Here is a 27,526-nt window from a genome sequence, read left to right on the forward strand (position 1 = left end):
TTGGTTGGCTGCTGCTAAATCCCAAAAATGAGGTGTAGTGTGTCCTAAGGAAACTTGCAGTACTTTACTCTTGCTTTTCTGGGCTCTGGGTTGGGGTAATTTACTTACCTTTACTGTATTCTTACTCTCCCAGCGATTCTGCACACATTACACTTGTGTAGGGGGGATTTGTGATTCACATTCCACTTTTTAGGGTCGAGCCTGCGTCGCGCGTGCGCAAGCGTTTCGCTAAGCGAGACGCTTTAGTTATTAAAAAGGGCTCAGAGCCCTATCCACGTCACGTCAGTGTCTGTCATTGGTTCGTGGGCTTGCCTGTTAGAATCTGCTTAATTTCATTATTGGAAGGCATGAATACGTCATCCCTTTTCCGATGGATAGCCCTCCTCAAGCGCATCGACCAAGTACAGAAAACATGCGAGGCTCACTGTTTTCCGTCCGGCTCGTGGACTACTTTTTCTCTATTTTCCCAACGCGATCTCACTTGGCAGAAGTCGAGCGCTTTACATAATATCGACCATGTTACACAGTTAATTGCACTTTTTCCGTTTAGTACATAAATGCACTTTTGCCGATAGGTTTCATTATCAGTGAAAAGTCGGGTTAGGAGTTTACAACGCTATCAGCTCTAACATGAGCAAACCCGAGACCCGTTGCATTGCAAATGCTTGTTTAGTATATGGTTTGTGTTGCCAATAGACCTATTTTCTCCCATTGCATTCTATAGGATTTCCTACTGTTTGCATTGTTCTATGACTATTTACTTGTCTAATTTTGGTTTCTAGTGTATATATTGTCTATTATACTTACCTCTAGAAGGAGTATTGTCTCTAAGATATTTTTAGTACTGTGTCACCCAAATAAACACCTTTATTTTTGGTAGCACTGAGTATTGTCTTTACTTGTGTATAAGTACTGTGTAACTATAAGTGGTATTGCATGCGTTTTGCGTGTCTCTTAGTTCAGCCTAAGCTGCTCTGCTATAGCTACCTCTATCAGCCTAAGCTGCTAGAACCCCACTATATTCACTAACAAGGGATAACTGGACCTGGTGTAAGTACCCAGGGTACCCACTACAAACCAGGCCAGCCTCCTACACTTATTCCACAATATTTATGAATACAATATTCTGACAAAGATTCAGAGTCCCTTCTGTGGTTCTCCAACACCCCAAATGCACCATCCAAACCGGAAATTGGGATACAACCAAACAAAATTGGCTTCAGCTGTTAGTCCGACGGTGTCCCCTCAACCTGCGACGCCACAGACGTCCCCGGTGCTGTCAGTCTTTGAAGTCATGGAGCCTCAAAGTCATCTGGCTTCGCCGGTGCATCCTGAGCCTGGAGAGTCCAGCCCGGCACCGGCTCCACAGGCTTATCCTTCGTTCCCGGCTCCGGGTACGGATCCTGCAGCATTCCTTAATGCCATGTTTCAGATTTTTCAAAATATGGCTCCGGGAGGTGGTGCGCCGGCTGGCCCCAGTGGTCCCCTGGCTTTCAATCTTGGCGTTCCGGCTCCATATAAACCGACGCCGTTTATGCCATTTTGTTCGGCTGGAGATTCAAGTCAGGCCCCTGTGCCAATAGTGCAGCCCTCGACGTCGAGGGAGAGACCTTCGACGCCGGTGTTGGAGGTGATGGAGCCGAGAGGTCGGATGTCAGCATCGTATGCGGGTGCCTTCTCCATGGCGCTGATGGATCCATCTGCGGCGTCGGGTGGATCCGGAGAACCTGTCATGACGCCTTCCCGGCGCCATTCACCGACGTCGCTCCGCTCCATGTCGACGCCGGGGCTCGAGGCTAAGTTGAGGTCACGTGGAAAGGCCCTTAGACTTTTAGAGGAGAGGGGAATATCAGCATCAATTCCTCGAAGAAGGGGAGATCTCTGATCCCCAGGGTGACTTCCCTGGGTTGGACACAGCAAGTGGTCTTGATACCTGTCCAGAGTATGACCTGGCCTCTCCTGGTAAATATACAGAGGAGGCAGCCTCTTACCACTCTGTTATTAGGAAGGCCGCAGCATTTCTGGATCTTCCTTTACCGATGGCACAGGTCAAGACCAATCCTTTGACTGAGGTTTTGCTTCCTGCTACAGCCATAGCTGATCCTCTTCTACCATTTAATGAGGCCCTGATGGATCCGATCGAAGAGGTTTGGAAGAAGCCTGTTTCCTCTTCGGCTGTTAGTAGGACGGTGGCCAGGTGTTATAGATCTGCGTCTGGGGGCCCGGAGTTTTTATCCAAACACCCTTCACCAGAGAGCTTGGTGGTGCAAGCATCCTGCTCTTCGAGGTTGGCCCCTGGTTCGTTTCCGGGAGTACCATCGGACTGGGAATCCAAGCGGATGGACCAATTGGCCAGGAAGGTGTTTTCTTCTTGTAGCATGGCTCTAAAATCTGCCAACGCAACATTTATTCTGGGCAGGTATATCCATTCCATAATGGATGCGACGAAGACTGTACTTCCGGACATGCCCCAGGACTTGCGTAGTCTTCTTTCGGATGCTCAGGCGGCGGCTACAAAGGTTATTCAGACAGGGCTGGATACGACTGACTCCATTGCAATAGCCATGGGGACTTCCGTTGCCTCCAGACTGCATGCGTGGTTATGCACTTCCGGATTTTCGACAGACGTCCAATCTACGTTGCTGGATCTGCCCTTTGATGGGGCAAAACTGTTTGGTTCAAAGGCGGACTGTGCGCTAGAGCGCTTTAAAGAATGTAGGGCCATAGCTAGATCTTTGGATCTGCAGGCTGCTTCTACCCCATTTCGATCTTTTAGACGGCTGCATGTTTTTGGAAGAGGTGCTTCCTTTCGTGGGAGGTCACAGCAGCTGGGGCAGCAGTCCTCCAGCCTCCCTTATCGCTCATACAGAGGGCGGGGTAGAGTCCGCACAAGAAGTGCCACCCAGTAGCAACACCCTTCCTCTTCCTCTTTCTCTGGGGGGGCTTACCTCAAGGAAAGCAGCCCTAGTCCTCTTGCCATTGTTTCTCATACCTCTCCGGTAGGGGGGAAGCTTTCACTTTTTCTCCCCATATGGGAGTCCATAACAGACTCTTGGGTCATCAGTTTGGTGAGAAGAGGTTACGCTCTTCCCTTTTCAGGAGATTTCTCCTCCCTTCCCTCCCCGTCCTTCCTTTTGTTCAGAAGATCATCTCCTGCTGTTACAACAGGAGGTTCTCTCCCTATTATTGAAGGGTGCAGTGGAGTTGGTTCCAGAGCAAGAAAGGGGTTAGGGGTGTTATTCCAGGCACTTCCTGATCCCCAAGAAGGATGGTCGTCTGAGGCCTATTATGGACCTGAGGATTTTGAATTGGTTCATCAAACAGGAGAAATTCAAAATGCTGACTTTATCACAGGTGTTTTTGACGTTGGACAAGGAGGATTGGATGGTGTTGGTCGACTTGCAGGATGCTTATTTTCACATTTCCATTCTCAAGTCGCACAGGAAGTATCTCCGGTTTGTGGTAGGATCGCAGCACTACCAGTTTGCGGTCCTTCCCTTTGGTCTTACTTCCGCACCACAGGTCTTCACGAAGGTGATGGCAGTTGTTGCAGCACACCTCCAGGAGGAAGGGAGTAGCAGTATTCCCTTACCTGGACGATTGGTTGATCAAAGCCGAATCTCCGGGGCTTGTGTTGCGTCATCTGCAGCTGACAACCTAGTTGTTGTTATTCAGTCTGGGTTTTTCAATAAATGTGCCCAAGTCTCACCTAGAGCCCTCTCAACGTCTCCTGTTCATAGGGGCAGTACTGGACATGACATTGAATCAAGCCTTTCCTCCGCCACAGCGGATACGGACATCCAGGCGTTGATGCCAATGTTTCAAGAAGGAGCGGTAGTTCCGGTCCTCAAGGTCCTTCGTTTGCTCGGTCTGTTTGCTTCTTGCATTCTGTTGGTCACGCATGCACGCTGGCATATGAGGGCTCTTCAGTGGTGCCTCCGCAAGCAGTGGTTTCAACACAGAGGAGATCTCGGGAAATCGATAAAGCTCTCCAGAGACACTGCAGTGGATCTCCGATGGTGGGCTGTGGAAGGCAAGTTTTCTCAAGGGAAGCCGTTTGCGCAGCCGACTCCGGTGGCCACGGTGATAACGGATGCCTCCACCTTTAGGGTGGGGAGCTCACCTGGAGGATCTGGAGATCAAGGGTTGTTGGTCTCCAGTAGAGCAGAGGTTTCATATCGAACTGCTAGAGCTGCGGGCGATTCGTTTGACCCTAAAGGCCTTCCTCCCTTCCCTTTGCGGTCAGTCGGTTCAGATTCTGACAGACAACATGACCGCGATGTGGTATATCAACAAACAGGGGGGTATAGGGTTGTATCTTCTTTGCAGAGAGGCTCTGCGACTCTGGTCCTGGGCTCGGGACCATCGGCTTTGTTTAGTGGCAAACCATTTGGCCGGGGTCCAAAACGTACGTGCGGACAAACTCAGTTGCTTCTTCTCGGACGACCACGAGTGACGTCTGCGTCCGGATCTAGTTCTTTAAATTTTTCGGATGTGGGGTTGTCCCCGAATGGACCTCTTTGCCACTCGAGAGAATGCACATTGTCCGTCGTTCTGCAGCCTTCAGTATCCGATGCAAGGAGCGTTGGGGGACGCGTTTCAGATGTCCTGGTGTGACCAGCTGCTTACGAGTTTCCTCCCATACCCTTGATTCCTCGGGTTTTGAGGAAGATTCGCCAAGACTGGGCCCAAGTCATTCTGATAGCTCCGGATTGGCCACGAAGGGTGTGGTATGCAGACCTTCTCCGACTTTCACTGTACCCGCCGCTCCGTCTCCCTCTCTGGGCAGACCTCCTCTTGCAGTCGCAGGGGGAGGTTCTACACCCCCACCTCCAGAGCCGGCACCTTCATGCCTGGAGATTGAACGGGGCAACCTGAGTTCCTTTTCTCTCCCACTGGAGGTGGTGGACGTTCTTTTATCGGCCAGGCGACACTCCACCAAATCGGTCTATGCAAATAGGTGGGCTAATTTTGTTCGTTGGTGTGGAGAGAAGAAAATTGATCCCTTAAGTGCCCATCTTTCTGATGTTTTATTGTTTGCATTGTCATTGGCTCAGCGTGGTTGTGCTGTGGCCACGGTTAAGGGCTATCTTTCGGCCCTTTCGGCTTTTTTGTATCTTCCAGATCAGCCCTCTCTATTCAAATCGCCTTTGGTTGATCAATTTTTGAGGGGGCTTACTAATAAATTTCCTCCCAGGCCTTTTATTATGCAGCAGTGGGACTTGAATTTGGTGTTGACTTTTTTGATGGGCTCCCCCTTTGAGCCACTTCATTCCTGCCCATTAAGATATTTGTTTTTCAAGACTGTGTTTTTGGTGGCCATCACGTTGGCTAGACGTATTAGCGAACTGCAGGCTCTTTCTGCTCACCCGCCTTTCACCACTTTTTATAAGGACAAGGTGGTTTTGAGGAATAGGGCGGCTTTCCTCCCCAAGGTGGTGTCTCCATTTCACTTGGGACAATCCATAACCCTCTCAACGTTCTACCCTGCTCCGTATCCATCTAAGGAGGAGGAAAGACTCCATCGTCTGGACCCTAAGAGGGCTCTCAGTTTTTATGTTGACAGGACGAGAGAGTTCCGGTTGGATGAACAACTCTTTATCGGTTACGTGGGGAAGAGGAAGGCCGTCCACAAGAAAACGCTCTCCAGGTGGGTCGTTCTTTGTATAAAAATGTTACTCATCGGCAAAGAAGGATCCTCGTGAGGGGATCAGGGCTCGTTCCACCAGGGCCAAGTCGACCTCATCAGCTTTGGCCAGAGGTGTTCCGATGGTGGACATCTGCAAGGCTGCGACTTGGTCTTCCCTCCACACCTTTGTGAAGCATTATTGTTTGGATGCGGAGGTGCGGAGGTATGGCCATTTTACGCAGTCAGTGCTGCAGGAGTACCTGGTTTGACCAGACGGACACCCTCCTCCGAGGTGGTACTACTTTGGGACTCTATTCATTAGGTGAGGAATCCACCGGTAGTTGGATCCATCAGAAGAGCAAGTTACTTACCTTTGGTAACGCTTTTTCTGGTGGATACATTAGCTACCTGTGGATTCCTCACGGTCCCTCCCGCCTCCCCGTTGTCTGTCTGGTCATACCAGGATCGCCTTGGGTGTGCACTTCAGTGTTTTGATTTCAATGTTAATACTTATGTTTATAGTTCTGATTCAGATTGTTTTCAAGTTTGCAGACCATTCAGGATGGTATGTGTCCTCTTTAAAAAAAAAAAAAAAAAATGTAAGTTTTTAGATGAAGATTTTTCTATAAAGTTTATTCTTGTTAATCTTGAAGGGTGTAGGTTGTCGATGTTCTTTATATGTTTCAAAGGCACGTCAAATGTGGCGTGAACTAACGTCAGCACGGCGGCGAGAACCTCTTATTGCCTCGATGACATCACTTGGAGCCGCATCTGTAGCGGATCCGATTAGTGTCCTTTTTAAATTTCTGTATTGTTTTGTAGTTTTTTTTTTGTATGATGTGCTTTTATTATATTTTTTACCAAAATAAAGCTGAATTGAATTGACGTGATGGACACATCTCTTACAGGATGTCTAGTTCTTCACAACTTCCCATAAAAACAGTCAATTAATAGAACAAACTCAGACTCATGAGTGATGTGCTAAAGTTACTTAGGGAACATGCACACAAGCAGTTGGAGAAGAGAGCAGGCCATTGGCCCTACAAAGGAGAATGGTTTTGATTATAAACAGTGACTGGGCAAAGCTGAGGTAAACCAGTTCATAGTTGCCTTAGCTTATTGTCTGTCGAGAAAGGAGGTAGCAAAAGTATTCCAAGGTAATTATAGTGAAAGATTTCTTGAAGAGTTTGAATAAAAATATATCCCCGTCTATAAATGTCGAGCATTTGGTCAACAGCAAAGACAAATTGATAAATCTGCAGCAGGCCTCTCAGCCTTGGGCAGAGACATCTGCCCAAAACAACAGACCCTGGGATCACGTGACATTTCTCGCTGTGAGAGCCTTACTCCACTAATGTAAACAGAATTCCTGCTGGAAAAAGGAAAGCCTTCCACATCGAGGACAGGGATGAAGATCACCAGGATAAATGCTTACGCACCTAGGTGTAAATTGTAATAGTTTAAACTTCCCATTTCTCAAAACCTTTGCTGCAGAACTCAGAGCTGATGTTCAGTCTTTATCTGTAAATGCTCCTTCAGATTCAGTTTCCCATCTTGTTCTCGCGTCACTCGGCACACATTTAAGTAAACTTCTAGTAGGTGGATACAGATCTGTAACTCGTCCTTTGGAGTCACCAACGGTCAGTATTGCCTAAAGCCAACCATAATTCTTAAGTGTCATGTATTTTGTCCCCCACGTCAGTTTAATTCTCTTCTCAGTGACACGTGCTAAAAATGTATCTACCAACAGACCGGTTTTGTCTCTGAGTTGTGTGAAGACTGTCAGCAATCCTGGGTCATATAAACCACAGACCTGGATTATGCATGCACTTAACTTGTACTTTAGTTACGTTGTTACAGACATTTCAGATGGTCTGAGGAGACACCAAAGAGACAGCTAAGGTGCATAGGGCACACATGGGCTGATCTTCTTGGGATACTTGCTCCAGCAGTGCTTGGATACCTTCCACAGGATATGGCTTTAGGTGTCCAGATTATAATAGTCAAATAAGGTCCTGTAATTATGGCCCCAACCAAGGAACCAGGCAAAAAGAACAGATGATGGATGTATTGCTGAACAATGCAAACATTCACCCCTAGTCACAAAGATCTGGGTTTAATCCATTGTTTTTTTGCCCACCACGCCACCCCAGTTTGGACCCAGCCGTGTGCAAATCAGTCTTTACCTTGTGCTCCATAGGAACAGTCCAGCCCGAACTGCCAAGCCAGGTCCTCCCTGGACCGGAAACAAGCATCTTGGGACTGATTTTGGGTTATCATCCCTCATCAGCCAGACTAGCTAAAATCCAGTGGTGCAGTGAGCACAGGACCCAAGTCTGGGCATACCCTTCCCACTTAGGGCAACAAAAGCAAAAAGAACAGATGATGGACAGAATGCTGAACAATGCCAACATTCACCCCCAGTTACAAAGATCTTGGTGTAATCCATTGATTTTTTTTTTTTTGCCCACCACCTTAGTTTGGACCCAGCCATACGCAAATCAGTCTTGACCCTACTCCCATTGGGAACTATTGCTTAATTTGAGCCTGTGGTTTCCGGTGTGGGGCACCCACACTTAATTTTGTGGGCCGGCACTTTCTTTTGCCTCAAGCATTTCCTGCGAGAAAAAGGCACATATGGGAAAGATGGAGGAAGAGACAATCGAAAAAGCGACTCAAAGGGAGAAAGCTGGAAGAGTGAGCCAAAGGGCGGGGAGTGGCTGTAAATGGATTAAAGAAGCCCAAGATGGCTTATGACTACGCTGCCTCAGTATTCCATGCTTGCACGTTTAATTGCAGCAGCCGCATGTTTCAGGGAAGAGCTTTGGACACTGGCACCTTTTTGTTGACAAAATAAGCATTGATGGGAACAGTCCAGCCTGAATTGCCAAGCCAGGTCCTCCCTGGACTGGAAACAAGCATTCTGGGACTGGTTTTGGGGTATCACCCCTCATCAGCCAGGCTAGCGTGAATCCAGTGGCGCAGTGAGCACGGGACCCACATCTGGGCATACCTTACTAATTAGGGTGGCAAAAGCAAAACAAACAGATGACGGACGGAATGCTGAACAATGTAACCATTCACCCCCAGTCACAAAGATGTGGGTTTAATCTATTGTTTTTATGCCCAACACTCCGCCCCAGTTTGGACCCAGCCATATGCAAATCAGTCTTGGCCCTGCTCCCCATGGGAACAGTCCAGCCCAAACTGCCAAGCCAGGTCCTCCCTGGACCGGAAACAAGCATTCTGGGACCGGTTTCGGGGTATCACCCCTCATCAGCCAGGCTAGCTTGAATCCAGTGGCGCAGTGGGCATTGGACCCATGTCTTGGCATACCATTCCCACTTAGGGCGACAAAAGCAAAAAGAACACGATTGATGGAATGTTGAACAATGCAGACATTCACTCCCAGTCACAAAGATCTTGGTTTAATCCATTGTTTTCTTTGCCCACCACACCACCGCAGGTTAGATCCAGCCATATGCAAATCACCAAGGAGCCTTCTTCTTGTATATCCCCCGCTACCTCACCCACAGTTTGCAGTCACTGTGGTGTCCACTGAAGCTGGGCTGCAAGATAATAAATCTTAGTCAGATGAAAAGGTCCACCCTCTTGCAGAGGTAAACACAGTTTATGGAGGGAAACTCTACATCTACCGGGAGTCCCAGAAAATGTTGACCAAGTGGTTGTTAAGGCTACCCAAGCACAGGTGCTCACCAACATCCCTCTGCATTCGCTATGAAATGGTCATTCCATCACCAGGCACAGCCTAATCAAGCAACACTTAAAGCTGCTACGAGGACAGTAGTGGACACTTTACCCACACTATTGATCACTAATAACCTGCTTTTCTAATGTGTTTTTTTTGTATTTACTGTTATGTTTCTTAATATACAGCGTTGCTTTCCAATGAACCGTTCACCGGGGGCCGAGGAGGACACAGCCTGCATTCTGTCAAAGGGCAGGAGCCCTTTAAATTCGACCAAGCGCACCCGCCTCGCGGGACGCGCTCAGCCTGCGCCGGGGGCCGAGGAGGACACAGCCTGCATTCTGTCAAAGGGCAGGAGCCCTTTAAATTCGACCAAGCGCTCCCGCCTCGCGGGACGCGCTCAGCCTGCGCCGGGGGCCGAGGAGGACACAGCCTGCATTCTGTCAAAGGGCAGGAGCCCTTTAAATTTGACCAAGCGCTCCCGCCTCGCGGGACGCGCGCGGGCTCGCCCGGGCGAAGACCGGGCCAAAACGGGCCCATCTACGCCCGTCTTCGACCGACTGAGGCCGGGCTGGGCTCTGTCCCTTTGCTTTGCTTCTCCACCCGGAGCCTGATAGGACCAGAACCATAAACGACTGCTGAGGTAGACACCTTCAGGGATTGCAATGCTACCACAGGTTCATAGCTTTCTTCTCCTTGTGGTGATCCAGTCTTGACTACGAGACCTTCATTCTCACTGCCTAAAGGGAAAAAACCTGTTGCCCCTTATCCTGCTCCTCTGAAAGCTGTTTTCCATAATTTTCAACACTCTCTACGCCGCAGGTAGACTCACATCCGCAGTACTTGTTTTGACTACATCAGTCTTCACTCGCTCACGTCAAAGGTTTCAGAGTGAAGGCGGGAAGCGCGGTTACAGAGCAGGAGACAGCGGCAGCAATCCCCGAGGGGCAGGAGCCCTTTAATTTTGAACTGAAGGGCAGGAGCCCTTTTGAATCACCGCGCTCCCGCCCTGGCCAAGGGCGGGCCCGCCCTGCGCCCATCAGCGCCTGACAGAGGCTGGGCTGGGCCACCTCCCTGACATTCTTTTACCGGACCCTATTGATACTGTTTTTTTTTTATTTTTAAGACTAGTAAGAACCGTTTAAACACAGACTTGCAGCCGGTTTTTGGCGCTGTGGTTAGAGTAGTAGCCCAAATAACTCTCTTGCACCGCTGCTTTGTGCTCGCCAGAGCTGGAGAAAGCTGGGCTGGGCACTTTCAATTGTCTTCTTATTGTCATTTGTTTTTTAGAAATAATATATACCCTGTTTGTAACTAGCTAAGAGTGCTTACCATAGCTAACCACTCATACATAATGGGGAAAAGAAAGCAAAACCAAATAGGGAATGGTATGAACACCACAACCCAGAGAAGTACTAATACAATTACTAATTACCTTACAGACGCCATGGGAAAAATAAATGAAGAAATCATTAATGCTGAAGCACCTTTAGTGGCAACAAAAAATGTTTTACATCAGACCATTGCCGAAGTGAGCTCTGAGGCTCTAGGTCTAACTTCTGAATTAAAAACCTCAGAAAGAAAAACTATTGGGCTAGATTCTAGATTCCCTCCAGGATCCTTACTCCCTACAGATATTATAGAGGAAATTGACTCACCAAATAGTACAGATGACCAAATCCTTTCTCCACCCAAGAAAAAAAGAAGTAGCCAGATTATCAAACCTAAATCTATGGTAGTACACTCAGAGCATCCTAAGAGTAACAAAAAAATTACACAAATGCATGGGGGTCATGCAGTAGCACTACCATCAGATAACGATGGTTCCCTACAAAAACGCGTGGAAACCCTTTTCAAAAAACTGCATGGCAAGTTAGATCATATAGAGACAAAAATATTGTCAGAATTTAAGGAGATAAAAGAACGCATAACCAAGATAGAAGTAAGTGTTAACTCAATGACCAAACCAGAAACTCTATCTCCTAGCAGTGACCTCATATTAAACGAGAACCAAGAGACTGTAGCCTCAAGGAATAGAGCAATGATAGGGTTTGCAGATCCCAATAAAAGGAGTATGAAATGCCGGCATACCATACAGGAAGAAATCCCCCAGTATAAGGCACCTATGACTTATCAAACGGAGCCCATGGATAGAAACCAGAGACGCGAGTCCCTGAATAGGAATAGACCGGTGAAAGAGGTGTTACAACTACCACCAGATGCTACCCCATATACAATCATTCTGAAAAATGTTCCCAAACTTGGCCCAAATACTGTCGAGACCTGGCCAGATATACGTAATAAGGTAATACACAGGATGTCAGGGAATATATGCACACCAGATACACTATTCCGAGAGATCTTATATGCAAGGAGAGTTGACTGGGTGGGAAACTTGGAGGAAGAAGAGGGAGACTGTATTGTGGTCAACTTTCGTAACCCTCGCTTTGTGGGTCAACTACTAGTAGACTTGGACATAAGACATCGAAACTGTAACTACCTGAGGAGGGAAATTATGGCCGTCCCCCTAGGATACTTTTACAGAATGATGAACATCACAGGCGTAATAGACCTAGGGGTGACAGAGAACACATCCAGTATTTTGGATAGGCATAATAAACGGGAGTATTCTAACCGTTTTGCCCCCCTGAGCAACATGGAGGATCTAGATTGACTGCAGGAGAATTGGAGTAGGAAAATGACGCATATGCAAAATAAAACACAACTTACCACTATACTGCCCATATCAAAATCTCCAAGTGGTACTGGCGACTTTGAGCCAGATGGGGGACCCCTAGTAGGAGACCTAATTACACTCATGTCATGGAATATAGCTGGACTAAAAACAAAAATAGCTGAAAAGGAATGGCAGACTATAATAAGTTCATCACATATAATCTGCCTACAAGAGACATGGCACACGGGATCCTTCTCTGTGGAAGGTTATGCCACATTCTCTTCACCAGCCATGGCCTCAGCCAGGGGAAGAGCAAAGGGAGGCCTAGCAATCCTTATTTCAACATTGTACCCTACTTATTGGTGAAATCCTCCCTCGATTCCCCCTACTACCAGTTTTTATATTTTCGGATAGATGGGATCTTAGGAATTGTACTAATAAACTATTACAACAACAAATTTGATGGTACTAATAGAGTAGTGGCATCGACTCTGCATGATGACTTACAGGCCTTTGTAAACGATATAACTTCAAGTTACCTAATAATATGGGCTGGAGATTTTAATATCGGGACATGCAAGAATACTATTGGGGAGACATGCGGATTCATTGACGAGGGGGGACATACTCAATTGCACTTTTTACACAATAACTGTGGAACTGTATTGAATGAAATACTATTTAGATATGACCTAGAGTTGATGGAGCAAGATGGGTATAAAGGAGAGAAGCTTCCATCGTTTGTAGGAAGAGAACATTTCTCGACAATCGACCACATACTAATGTCAAAGAGCCATTTGGATATGGTCGTTTCACTGAAGATTGAGCCCACTATATATAGTGATCACTACCCCCTGATACTGACTACAAGATTAGCTAAACCCTTTAATATAGGTGAACGACTAGCAATGGATATAGGAATAAGAAGTGGAAACGGATTTGCGATTAAATGGACTGGGATAAATGAAACGGATGTGATGAACAAAGTTGTGACACAACACCGCCAAGAAATTATCATATGTACAGAATATAATCAAAATTCACATATGATCCTAGGGTCCTTTAACCAACTTAGAATCGCCATTGCAGGAAGTTTATGGAGAGCATGGGGGAAAAAAAAGAGTGGTAAAGTGGGGTGGTTTGATCACAATTGCTCATTAGCCAGCCAGGAACTAAAACAAGCCCTGCAGGCCCGACCAAGAAATAGAGAAAAAGTAATTATTAAGCGTTCTAATTACAAACACGCATTAGAAACCAGGAAGGCACAATTGAGAGCTAGGGCATGGGCGAATCTCGAACAAGCAACGACACTAAGAGACAATACCTTATTTTGGAAAACAATCAACCAACCTTTCCTAAAAGATAGCGATGCACCCGAAATAACAGTACATGTTCCTTCGTTGGAATGGCTCTCTCATTTTGGTTAAATTTTTAACCCAGAGAACCTGACTACTCACCCGCCAAATAATGGGATAATTGAGATCAACCCACCCTTCTTGAAACCAGTCAGTCTAGAGGAAGTGAAATTTGCCATGGGAAGATGCACGAAAGGGAAGGCACCAGGCCCTGACGGGGGTACCAGTAGATGCCTGTCTGACACATGTTGATTTATGGTGCCCTATCTTGACCCAAGTCTTTTTGAGTGTGACAAAGGGACATATTTTAACATCATGGAGTGAAAGTATAATTGTCCCTATTTTTAAAAAGGGGCATAGAGGCGACCCCAAATGTTATCGGCCAATCTCACTTCTGGATACCTCTGTTAAATTGCTGGGAAGAATACTTGTAGAAAGACTAGAAACATGGGCAACAAATAATCACATACTTACAGAGGCTCAATTGGGATTTAGGCCTGAGGTTGGCACCCTGGAACAATGTATAAATCTTAATTTAATAATAAGTAAGTATACAATAGCAAAGAAGGGTCATGTATTCCTCTGTTTTGCAGATCTTAGTAGTGCCTTTGATTTGGTGAATCACACCAAGTTGTGGAAAGTCCTCGGATATAATAAGCTTTTTGGCACAGCTATACAATAATCTAACAGCACGGGTGAGATATGGAAGAAATGGAGAATGTACACCAGGCTTTAGGATAGGAAGAGGAATACGCCAAGGTTGTGTCTTGGCGCCGCTCCTATTCTCTCTTTACATAAATGGTGTAGATGCCCACCTAAAAAACTTAAAAATTGATTGCCCTAAAATAGGAGAATGTTCTATCCCAATCCTTTTATATGCAGATGATGCAGTTTTGTTGTCACAAACTGCAAATGGGTTGCAGCAACTAATGGAGGGCTTCATGGAATTTATGGAGGAAAGAGATATGATGTTGAATATGAGTAAAACAGTGGTAATGACTTGTGGACTGGGAAAGGCTAGGAAGAAAACCTATTTTATCAAAGGCCACAAATGCGAAGAGGTGAATGGATTTACATATCTGGGTATACAATTTTCTAATATGGGACACTGGAAACAACACCTAGAAATTACCAAAATGAAGTATATTAGGACAACTGAGGCAATCTTTAGATTCTCCAATACGATTGGTAATAAACCCCTAAGGGAAATGCTGCAAATTTACAAAAGCAAATCAATTAGCAGCATCACATATGGTTCTGCCCTTTGGGGTTCGATGCCCGAGATCCATTCATTACAAGTGTTAGAGAATACATTTTTTAACAGACTACTTGCAGTCCCAAATACCACTTCCACATACATGGTACACAAGGAATTGGGCAGTCCCTACGTGGTGGATTTAATATACACAAATGCGTTGTCGGCTTGGCATGATATCTGGTCAAAAGAAGGGACGCATCTCACCCGAAAGATTATTAAAGATTGCCTTACATTAGAACATCGGGATAGAATCCCAGGGTTCATGCACTTAAAAGATCTGTTGAGAGGTATAAATCTAACACCAAATTTAGACAATCCAGGCATAGTTCTCCAATTTAGCAAGAAAGAACTGAAAAATCATTTAATGGCTTGGAGGGCTAGTGAAAGAGGAAATAGAGAATGCATGAAATCAACGGTAGCTCGTTACATGATCGAAAACAATGAGGTAATACCAAATTATCTACTGACAGTTGTGAATACTCAGCATAGATTTTATTTGACCCGATTACGTTTTAGAATGTTGCATTTTTTGGTAGCCTTCCCAAAAATGAGAATTTGGAGTAAAAACTTACCGAAGTGCCCCTGCGTGGGACGTTTTGCACAATCCACAATGCACTTTATTATATCTTGCAAATTTTATCATGATATTAGGAAAGAATTCTTAAAACCACTATTTATTACTAATAAGTTATTTTACTGTAGAGAAGCTTTTAACTATTTATTTAAATTGGATACGAATGAGAAATGTGAAGCAGTGCTAAAATTTATCCTACATGCAATTGAATGGAGAAAAGAATTGTCCTATTTAGAAAAGCTCCGATATGAGAAGGAATAACCGCATAATTTGTCGCAACAAAGATTTTTATCCTTTTATTTGTTTTTCTTTTATGGAGTAAAATCCGAATAAAGATTGTTTTGAATTGAATTGAATTGAATTGAATAGATCACACTACGTATTGCATTTAAGAGTATCAAAAACCGGTGATCTTAGGTTTGTTTTATGTTTTAGGAAACCTGAAGGGAATTTAGAGTTTGAACTAGCAGTTGTTTGATTCCTTTTCTTCACCACAGTTATCAGCTTTGCTATCGAAATACACAGATGAACGAAGGTGTAGTGGAATGGAGTGGATAGCTCATTAATAATAAAAAGAAGACAAACCTTCTGCCTTAACAGGATGAGGGGTTGGAAAAAGTAGCATTGTTTGTAAGGAAAATTAAATTGTAAGTCCCTGCAAAAGACCTATACTTAATTGTATAGTTTCAGAAAGCAGGATCTCTGCTGCTACCGTAGAAGTGTCTAATGGAGACACCCTTTTGTCTCCCGCAGAGGTTTGTGGTTGCACTCCAGATCAATGCTGAATCAACGGTTACAAATAGATTCACCAAATGAATGTTTTTTGGTGTAAGATGGAATTTTGTTGGTATTACTTTTTTCATAAAAAACAAATCACATTATTTCATGCTATCAATGCCATACATTCATAGATTGTAAGAAACATACCTGGTTCGTTATTTGGAGCTAAAGAATTATGCTGTATTTATAGCGTACCTGCTTCTTTTTCACAGAAAGTTCATTCAGAAGGAGGGCGAGCGATCCTACCGACTACCCCCTATGATTAAGTTTCCAAATAACTTTACACTAACCCAGTGAGTTAATAACCATTTAGTTGAGTCAAGCAAAAGGAGGTTGAGCACTCCTGCCGTGCACCTCCTGTGGTCGGGTTTCCCGATAACTTCACACAAACCCAAGTGAGTTAATAGCCATTAAAGGCCTGATTTATAACTTAGCGGACGGGTTACTCTGTCACAATGGTGACGGATGTTCTGTCCGCCGACATCTAAATGCCACTATATTCAATGAAATTAGATTTTGGCGGACAGGACATCCGTCGACGTTGTGACGGAGTAACCCGCATGCCAAGTTATAAATCAGGCCCTTAGTTGGGCATGGTAACTAGAAATATTAATGCAGACCATATGTTATTGTGCAATTTTTATGTCGCCCTTTACTGTTCACAGAATACGCTTTGCTACGAAGGTTTTGGTCTGCTTGTGTGTGAACTTTCCATATTTTCATTGTGCTTATTTGTAACATTTATGTGGCTGAAACTGTAGGGTGCACGTTATCCTAAGGAGAACAAAGACGGTATGCCCCTGTAACAAGATAAATATAATAAATTGTCCCTTTTGTGGAATGCAGTGGTCTAGAAACTCCCTTTAGACAGCAGCATTTCTACCTAAGTTCATATGGAAGCTCACCAACCTACCCCTGTTCTAAAATGAGAAGGGACCACCTGGCAGTTATGTCCTTCCAACTAGGTACCTGGTACCAGTGCTGATGATTGATTCTGCACCGGGAATTTCAGTGAGTTACGTTCAAGACTGGTGCAAAGTAAACAGGCACAGCGGAAGTCAGTGACTGCCTGCTACCACTGGCAAACATTGGAACCTCCGGGAGGCCTAGCTCGGCCAGTGGAGCTGCCTTAGAGAGCAGTGTTGTACCCACTATCCTATTGGGTAGAGAAAAGTGGAAGAGTAAGCTTCACACGGCAGCCCGAAGTGAAAGATGCAGCGGGTTCCAGACATCTCTTATATAAACACACAAAGGTCCAGACACAGCCTCAGTATTTACCAAACAAACCCGTCACCATTTACCCATATAGCTGCAGCCTGCCAGTGACTAACCCACCCTACAAGAGAGCAGTCAGTTATTTTTACCCCCATTATCTAGTCACCCTTAACAATCAAATCAGAATTTTAACTCACAGTGGTCCTCTATTGTTCAACCAGCGGCTGTGGCAGTGACCAGCAAAGATGCTTGCAAATATGTACTTCATAGCCTTCTTCCACGCTCCCAATCACCCACTGACACACATACATTTGTCTGCTGGTATTTTTTTAATTTCATTCACATAAACAAGAATTGTCAGGCGAAATGCCATATTAAGTAACTTTCTTTAAAAACATTTTTTGTATGGGCGAGGTCTCAGCTCACTTCTTTTGTCCTAGGGATAGGTATTTGATCTTTTACCCATTGACTATGTTGTGGTCTTCTTCCTCGATAATGGTGCATCCAGTCGGAGCCCAATACACATAGCACCAGAGGCAGTTCAAGCTAGCCTCCTTGTAGACTCTGGGTAAAGAGTGCACAAAATGTGGCTGTAACTTGTTCCACCAGGATTGGGGGAGCCCCTGGACTCCCACATGTAACAGATCCTCGGTGTGGCTCTGGAAGCCTGCCTGAACCACTAGAGGAGTACAGGTAATATCCTCCCCCAGCTATTAATTAGTTTGTTCATTCTGTCATCTTTTCATTGAGGAGGTCTGTGCATCAGTGTAAGAGCAAAGGACATAGGCCCATATGCACAAAAAGAATTTGCATTTCTTACCCGGCCAAATTGCAATTTTGACCCGTTAAGAAATGCAAAGCACCCTTTCCAAATGTCCAAAAGGGCTCTATACCGTCTCAAACAGAGATTTCTACCCAGTAGAAATCACATTTTGCAAGTACCAAAATAGGAGATTGCAAATAGGGATTTCCTATTTGCTATTTCCTGATCACATGTACATAGCATTTCCTAAATGCGAAAGGGGCATTTAGGAAATACTATTACCATCGGATCTAATCCGAAGGTAACCAAGTGCAGTTTTTTAAAATGCACCCAAAATGCAGTTTTTATAGTTCCATGCAATGTGTTTGTTCGCCCCCAAGGGGAATAGGAGCATTCTACATGAGCACTACTTTCTAGGTAAGTATGTTAAGGGGGGGGCTTAGGCCCATAGGTACGAAAGGATTTGCATTTAGAAAATTCCGATTTCCTTTTAGGAATTTGCAATTTTGGAAATGCAAAACCATTCGTACCTATATGCCTAAGGCCCATGGGTACCAATGGTTTAGCATTTCCAAAATTGTGGTTTCCTAATAGGAAATTCGAATATATAGGAATCGCTTTTAGGAAATCGCAGTTTTCTTTCATTCCATTTTGCATTTCCTAAATAACGATTTCTTAGGATTTGCTATTTAGGAAATGCAAAATGGAACTTTTGACCATATGGGCCTTAGAGTTGCTACTTTCCCTCCAGGCTGGTCGAAGTCTGGGAAAGCCTGCAGAGTCTCCTTGCTGCTGGACTAAAGAAGGAAGACATGTTTGTCTGCGAGAGCTTTTAAACCGGGCCTTACAGGAGGAGTGAATTGATCTCCAGAAAGTTAACACAAGGCCCAACTGATTGAAAACGACCCTTGTGAGGACAGCTTGAGGACCTAAGTCTGCCTAGGGGACATGTGGTCACCCAACTCAGCTGCTGAGGAAGAAGAAAGAGCATTATGGATAGATTTCCTGTTACATTGCCTTCATCAGGAAAGGTCATTATGCATAATCCCCCATCATGCCCTATGCCCGTAGGTTACTTGTCCAACCTTTTCTCTGTCAAGCAGTTAGTTGGAGGCAGACAGTCTTTGCATGTCCTGTATGAGGTCAAATTATGCTGACTGGAGGACATCATACAGAATCCCTTCCAGTTTGCAGCATTGTTCTGAACCATAGGTTTCTGGAGGCATTGCCATTCAAAGCCACAGATCCCTTTTTTCATTGGAAGCCAGTGACTAGTGCATGACCCTTGACTTGTAGGAGCCAGTCCACCGGTAGGCTGCTGCTGCAACTGAGATACAGGCACCTACAGTTTAAGGCTGTCTCGAACCATTGGGAACTGGCCGACTATTTTCTAACTGACCCCTATATTAGCTCGAGGGATATGCTGGGTCCTTAAATGTCCATGAACTCCAGTACCTGGTATGTATCTTTCGGCGAGACACTGGGTCACCAAAAGCATCACTGACAGAACCTAAGAAATGTCCTTGTAGGTTGTTGTTTGGATACGGCTTGGGGTTGGCTACTTTTATTTGAAGGTGTCCTTTCTTTAATTCCAGGTCCTGGACTATTTTTTAGGAGTGCTAATGTTCATTCAAGAGCATCCTTGGGTATTATGCCTGTATCCCATCAGTCGCTCACTTTTTTCAGAGATACCCGAACACTAATAAAGATCTGATCCTACCCAAAGGATTACCCATTGGATAACAATGGCCATAAGACTCAGTGATAGCTAAAACATAGCGATTAACGCAAGGAACAATCTTTAACATCTTTATAGCTATATGAATGTTTGTGGTTGTGACCTTTGGCCTGACGGGTAATCTGTGGTTTTCTTTGCTTATTTTAAATATAATTATTACATTTGTGTACATTTTGTAACGTACTGACTGAATGTTGAAGTCTTTCAGTGTTACCTTTTGTTTTGTCTTTCTGGCTCTCAGCCTGTAAACCCATGCACCTTCTGAGGTAAGCAGAGATTGCTCATCCTCCCTACCCTGGCCCTCAAGATGCCTTAAGAGGGTTTCTTGCCCATCTTGTTTGGAGTGCATTTGTATTGCGGTCCTGGGACACCTTGAGTAAATGTATTTGCCCACCCAGAGTAATGGTCTTTAAACATTGCCTGCGCCAAGAAAAAAAAACTTTCTACCTCACATAACTGTGCCCAGTCAGCAACAATTGCAAAAGTGTTGATAGCATTGTGTCTTAACTCATGCACAGTCATGCTTTACTGTAGATTGAGCCATGAAGAATGTTGTCCACTCATGAATGGTCTTTGATATTTTGATGTTACAGGTCACTACTTCTTGAGTGTCTGCTTGCGCGTTGACAAAGATTGCCTGATGTTGAGTGTCAGCCACTTTGTCTGCTTTGGTTATAAACATATGTTATTAACAACAATAGTTCCAGGAGACTTTTTTTTTTCTCCTTACTTTGAAAACTGCTATGGGGCAGTTGAGTAAACCGAGCTTGTCCATGCCCACAGCCTGACTTATTCTCGCTTATTTATGCTTCAATTGTTTATTTGATTTCTGGTCCAAAATGCCTCATTCTGATTGATTGAGTTGTCTAGTTCTATCGAGTCCTTAACTTTTCTTTGGGCTCATATTTGGGATAACAAGATTACATTTTTGATGATTAAAACATAGGTCCTAATACTATTATATGTGCTCCATTATCAATGTGTCCTGATAATGACCCTGTCAAGAGCAAGGAATCAAAACGTCGTCAACGCTTTTTAAAGCTAATTAGATATAACCATTTTTGTATTGTCTGCGTTGACCTAGTGTGGTCTCGAACTTTGGATCCTTCGCTTTTCTGTCTAAACACTGTTTATTATGTATATTTGAGTGTCACTGTGGTTTGTACAACCATTTTTAGTGGTTCAAAATAATTTTTGTATTATTTTTGTTTTCTAATTATATTGTGTGTTGGCACCTTTTTACTTCATTATTTATTATTAATATTTTTTAATTTAATAATTCTCCTGGAACCATTGTGGTTAATAACATATTTGCCCCACGTTTTGAGTTTGCAGGGCAGCTCATGTGGTTTGAGTATTGGTTAAAGACAAACGTTAATTTGCTGTCACTCTTTTTAAAGTGCACCAATGCATTGCGTGCATTGACCTTTAGATTTATACTTGTGGGATGTTCTCCGCTTCTGGAATGTGACTCTGTGCATTAGACATAGACTGGCCACTGTTAACTATAACCCACTGTTATATTGTGCATGTGTGTGTTGAGGTTGATGGCATTAATTTTTGATGTCACCATCTTTTGGAATGTGCTTATTACGAAGTGGGCTAAGGCCTTATTTGGTATTAAAAGGTTCAATGCAACAAACAAAACTGAGCAAGGAAAGTTTAACTTTTAACCTAAAGTGTGGCATAATTTAGAACACTGTATTAACTTGTCTGGTATTTCTATATCTCAGGAAAAAACGTGTTTAAAACTTTGTTCCAGCATTACAGCACCTGCACTAAGGACCAATTAATGTTTAAGGCTCTTTTTGATGATATGGTAGAATTGGAATATTTTTTTAATTGTCTCTAAGGATTAGAATGAAATAATTAAAAGTATTCATTATTTGGAATGTGTCATGGTGATTTCGCATATTATGTTTTTTCTGCTGTAATAAACGATTTTCACAAGACTGTTGCATTACAAGGTACTGGGAAGGTGCATTGTGCAAAGATTTGCAGTGTTGTAAGTACCTGATTCCTTGAATTGGCTGTCTGTGCTTGGATATAATATTGGCTCATTGTGAATCTCACCCACTCCTAAGACTCCCATACTTGACTTTACAGGTGAGCTATGTGATAGATTACATTGGAACGGAAGGAATCCACAATGTGTCAGTTTTCTTCACTTTGACTAACCTGTCTGGTGACCTGGGGTCTTCATTTCTTCACAGGTTCAGTGTGTTCTTCCAGGTGAGAAAATAAATGTATTTCAAAAGGTTGAGGTAATGGCTTTTTACATATGTTTTGTGTCTTAAAATTCTGTTCACTAAGTGCCAGGTATTCGAAATTCCTATTATGCATTTCCTAAATAGTGAATCTTAAGAATCCACTATTTAGGAAATGCAAAATGGAATGCACAAAAATAGAGATTTCCTAATAGTGATTCCTACAAATTAAGAAGTTGCTATTTAAGAAATGCTACACCATTCGCTTTTATGGGCTTAAGAGCCTATAGGTACGAATGGTTTTGCATTTCCAAATTTGCGATTTCCTAAGAGGAAATCGCAAATTAGTAAATGCAAACCCAAGGGTGCCTAGGGGCGTAGCCCCTCTTCCCCCCCACCTTGATGCATCCCCATAAAACGTGGTCACATGTAAAGCGCTCAAATGCCCTAGGAACATTTGCACTCTAATTGGCACTTAAAAAATGCATTTGAATGCATTTTTTAAAACTTGCACATGGCTACCATTGACTTGGAGCCGATGCTAATAGCATTTCCTTAATGCCCATTTCACATCCAGGAAATGCTTTGTACATATGCTTAGGAAATCACAAATATGAAATCCCTAATTTGGCCTTTGTACATCTTAAAAGGCAATTTAGCATTTGTTAACTTAACTGAAATTGTTATTCGTTCTGTTAAGAAATGCTAAATCCTTTCATACATCTGTCCCTAGATGAATAATTTTGTTATTTTGAAAATTGGGATTTCTGCCTGTAGTGGATATTGTTTGATTCATGTTTTGGATGTATATTCAACTAAAGAAAGTGTGTCCTGAATCACATTTTTGGAGTTGATAAATGTAATCTTCTTTGTAGTGCATGGAATGATTTACTTTTCGTAGATGATATCACAGTCATCCTCTTACCATTTTGAAGAAGTTATGGCACTTTCAGAAATTTGAAACACATTGCAGCGCTGCAGAAGTTGGTGTGATCTACTTTGTGTTGCTAATCAGTATCCTCCTATTACTTTACAGTTGAACCCATTACTTGGGTGTTGATAGGTGCACCGTGCTCATAGAGAGCACCAACTCCACCAATATGTAACATTCCCATTGTAAGCCTGGACTAATGCAGTGCTTGCACGTTAATACCTGTTTCTTCCCAATAGTAAGCATTCAGTCTTCTATACCAAGCTTGATCCAGTGTTTTGGTTTCGATTTGTTTGCCTTCCAATGCTGAATGTAAGATGATTCAACAATTTAGGTGTTTGAACTTCGTTTCTCAGATTTTACATGTGACTTCCTTGTACTCTGCCAGCGTGGTTTTGTTGTACTTTTTCTGTGCTAAACATGGAAGGATTGTCTTGGGTTATGCCATCCCTTACCTGTGCTGAGACTAAATGGTTATTTTTTTCTCTGTTGTCTTTAACTGTTAAACATTGAGTGTTCTTCATTCTGAGATGTTTACTGTAATTTCTGCCTATTACGCTCAGGGCAAACCATCTCAAGGTTGTTGATGTCTGTAGGTCTTATGCTTTACCTGTTTCTCCCTTTCAGTCTTCACTTCAGATTGTCCAGGGAACTGTGCAGAGGAGTGGAAACCCGGGGTACATTGTAGGGGCTGCTCTCTTGACATCTGTTGGTGGCACAAGAATTCCTGTATCCTTCTGGCCCTGCAAAGAAATCATTTGAAGTCACCCTTTTGTGTCTCAAAAAATGCCCTGCTTTTCTTTAAACACTCATATTGCTCCTCTTCAAAAACTCCTGTTGCTGCGCCGGAGCAGAAGAAATACAAATGTTGGTATGTCTGGGAACTGTATGTTCGAATAACAACCAGTTACTGGACAGAGGTGGCTGCGGGAATAAAGCGCTGTTTTTCAGGAAGGAACGGGGATGGCATGGAACAATTCATTGATTCTTTCGGAGAGCAGAGGAGATGTAAAGACGTTCTCAGTCTCCACAAGTTCAAAATAGAGCAGAATTTACATTAAACTGTATAGTTACTTCAGCAAAATACCCCAATTAGACTTAGTACTGGATCACCAGTGATAATTAGACCTTATGTCAATGCATATGCATTCTTAGATAAATAATTTTGCAAAGTAGGTAGCTACTGTAGGAAAGTAGCCTCTTTCTAGCATGGTTACCCCCACTTTTGGCCTGTTTGTGAGTGTGTGTTGATGTGTTTTTACTGTGTCACTGGGATCCTGCTAGCCAGGACCCCAGTGCTCATAGATAAAAACCTATATGTCAGTGTGTTTTGCCTGTCTCGCTGGGATCCTGCAAGCCAGGACCCCAGTGCTCATAGTTTGTGGCCTAATGTTTATGCCTGTGTAGTGCCTAACTGTTTCACTGAGGCTCTGCTAATCAGAACCTCAGTGCTTATGTTCTCTCTGCTTTTAAATTTATCACTCTAAGCCAGCGACTACATTTACCACTTTCAATTGGCATACTGGACCCCCCCTTATAAGTCCCTAGTATATGGTACCTGGGTACCCTGGGCATTGGGGTTCCAGGAGATCCATATGGGTTGCAGCATTTCTTTTGCCACCCATAAGGAGCTCAGACAAACCCTTGCACAGGCCTGTCATTGCAGCCTGCGTGAAATAACGCACATGTTATTTCACAGCCATTTTCACTGCACTTAAGTAACTTATAAGTCACCTGTATGTTTAACCTTCACTTGCTGAAGGTTAGGTGCAAAGTTACTAAGTGTGAGGGCACACTTGCACTAGCAAAGGTGCCCCCACATAATTCAGGGCCATTTCCCCGGATGTTGTGAGTGTGGGGACACCATTACACACTTTCACTACATATAGGTCAATACCTATATGTAGCTTCACAATGGTAACTCAGAATATGGCCATGTAACATGTCTAAGGTCATGGAATTGTCCCTCCCATTCCAAATCTGGTATTGAGGGGCCAATTCCATGTATCCTGGGGACTCCACCATGGACCCCCAGTACTGCCAAACTAGCTCTCCGAGGCTTGCACTGCAGCTACAGCTACTGCCACCTCACAGACAGGGCTCTGCCCCCCCTGGGGTCTGGGCAGCCGAGTCCCAGGAAGGCAGAACAAAGCATTTCCTCTGAGAGCAGGGTGTTAGACCCTCTCCCTTTGGAAATGGGTGTTACAGGCTGGGGAAGGGTAGCCTCCCCCAGCCCCTGGAAATGCTTTGAAGGGCTCAGATGGTGCTCTCCTTGCATAAACCAGTATACACCGGTTCAGGGACCCCTTCTTCCCTGCTCTGGCTGGAAACTGGACAAAGGAAAGGGGAGTGACCACTCCCCTGTCCATCGCCACCACAAGAGTGGCCAGTGCCAGCAGGTGACGTCAGAGAACCCTCCTGATAGGTCCTTACCTGATAAGGTAGCCAATCCCCCTCTCAGGGCTATGTAGGATCTCTACTGTGGGTTCTCTTCAGATTCTGCTTGCAAGTTTCCTTCAGGAATCCTCTGCAACAACTTCAGACTCTTCCGACCTCAGATCAACCGCAGCCTGCTCCAAGAAACATTGTAACTGCAAAAAGGGTCCAGAAGAGACACTTTTCTTCAGCAGCCTCGGCTCCAAGTCAGCAACTGCAACAGTTTCCATGGTGTTCATGCTCTGGGGACTCCCTGCCTTCATCCTGCACCAGAAGAACGCGAGAAATCTTCCGTGGAGTGATGGAGTCACTCCCCTGCTCCAGACTGGCACATTCCAAGGTGACGACCACTACCCTGGAACTCCTCTCACGGCAACGAGCGTCCTCCTAAGGACACAGAGGGTGGACATCATCGACATAGACTGTCCTGAGGTACTGCTGACGCAATTTGGAGGAGGTAAGACCTTGCCTTCCCTGAGAACGACGGTACCCCTGTGTATTGTTGTCTTCTCCTCCTGAGGCCTTTGTGCACTGTTTGCTAAATTCCTTCTTGCACAGCCTGGCCCAGGTCCCCAGCACTCCACCCTGTGACGCTCAACTCGCTGAGTTGTTCTCCAGTGGCATGGGACCTTCTTTTGTTGTGCTGCATCAACTGTGTTTTGCACCTCCTTTGAACCCAGATCCTGCGGCTTCTGGGGGTGCTGGCTGGCATCCTGAGGACTCTCTAAAGTGCTGAGAGCCCCCTCTTCCTCCTCACACAGAGTTGAGGCCCCCAGGTCCCTCCCTGGTCCATCCAGCACCATTTTGATGAAAAACACACTTTTGCCGTAGAAAAGGCTTGTTGGATCCTTCCAACACGAAATCTCGTTTGCAACGATCTTCACGCCGTGGGACATCTTTTGCATCATGCAGGAACCCGCTGGCATCTTCCTAGGGTGCATTTCTGCAGTCTTCGACTAACAGAGGACTTTTCTTTTGCACCCTCTTCTGGGTTGGCAGGGGCTCCTGTCCTTCCTGGAACTTCTTTCGACTTCCTTTGCAGGTCTTCAGGTCCAATAATCAAGCAGTTGTTCTTTGCAGACTTGGTTGGCTGCTGCAAAATCCCCAAAACGAGGTGTAGTGTGTCCTAAGGAAACTTGCAGTAATTTACCCCTGCTTTTCTGGGCTCTACCTTTACTGTATTCTTACTCTCCCAGCGATTCTGCACACACTACACTTGTCTAGCAGGGAATTTGTGATTCACATTCCACTTTTTTAGTATCTGGTTTGTGTTGCCCCTAGACCTATTTTCTCCCAGTGCATTCTATAGGATCTCCTACTGTTTTCATTGTTCTATGACTATTTACTTGTCTAATGTTGGTGTCTAGTGTATATATTTTGTATAATACTTACCTCCAGAAGGAGTATTCTCTCCAAGATATTTTTGGTACTGTCACCCAAATAAATACCTCTACTTTTGGTATCACTAAGTATTGTCTTTATTTGTGTATAAGTACTATGTAACTATAAGTGGTATCGCATGAGCTTTGCATGTCCCCTAGTTCAGCCTAAGCTGCTCTGCTATAGCTACCTCTATCAGCCTAAGCTGCAAGAACGCTACTACTTCACTAATAAGGGATAACTGGACCTGGTATAAGGTGTAAGTACCCAAGGTACCCACTACAAACCAGGCCAGCCTCCTACGTCTCACCAGTTTTGCAAAGGTCACTCATGCTGTATGGGACTTTGCTACATCAAGCAGGCTGCAGACACTCAAGGCAATTTACCCCACAGCTCACACAATTCCTACCCTTACATTCTCTTGCTCCAAACCCCCAAGGCATGTACCTCCAAGTCCTTGCCAACTGAAGATGCTGCCACCAGGCCACCCATGCTCTACAGACTTAACCTATTACCTTTTGCTTGTATTTGCACCCCTCAAGCTATATTTCTGATTCTGTAATTCCTAAAAAGGCACAGTTCTCAGGGGTCATACCCCCATGCATTTCTTCCTGACTATTCATGATGTCTTCTTAACGTCAAACAACCAGGTGACCATCATGCAAAGCCAGAACGACGGAACCTGTTCTACTCACAGTCGGTCCATTGCTCTATTCGGGCTGAACATGAGGACAGGCTGCAGGTTAAGGTAAGTCAATAAGTCCTGTGAGACTGAGGGGCATGAAACCTCTCTAAAAAGGGTAAATAGTGGCATATGATGACAGAGAAGCATAAAAAGTAAGGAGAATGAGGGCTTGTCCTGGGTATAGAGACG

The 27,526-nt window shown here is 44.4% G+C and overlaps 1 protein-coding gene across 1 annotated transcript in view; it reads left to right on the plus strand.

The window, feature by feature from the left end:
- TCTN3 (tectonic family member 3) overlaps positions 1–27,526 on the plus strand; it is a 594,612-nt gene that overhangs the window by 298,177 nt on the left and 268,909 nt on the right. The window contains exons 9-11 of the mRNA XM_069243971.1: positions 21,805–21,930; positions 23,464–23,565; positions 27,303–27,400. Of these exons, the coding sequence (XP_069100072.1) occupies positions 21,805–21,930; positions 23,464–23,565; positions 27,303–27,400 (326 nt within the window). The remainder of the gene's footprint in view (positions 1–21,804; positions 21,931–23,463; positions 23,566–27,302; positions 27,401–27,526) is intronic.

This window comes from Pleurodeles waltl, chromosome 7 (assembly GCF_031143425.1).
Source record: "Pleurodeles waltl isolate 20211129_DDA chromosome 7, aPleWal1.hap1.20221129, whole genome shotgun sequence".
Lineage (NCBI taxonomy): Eukaryota > Metazoa > Chordata > Amphibia > Caudata > Salamandridae > Pleurodeles > Pleurodeles waltl.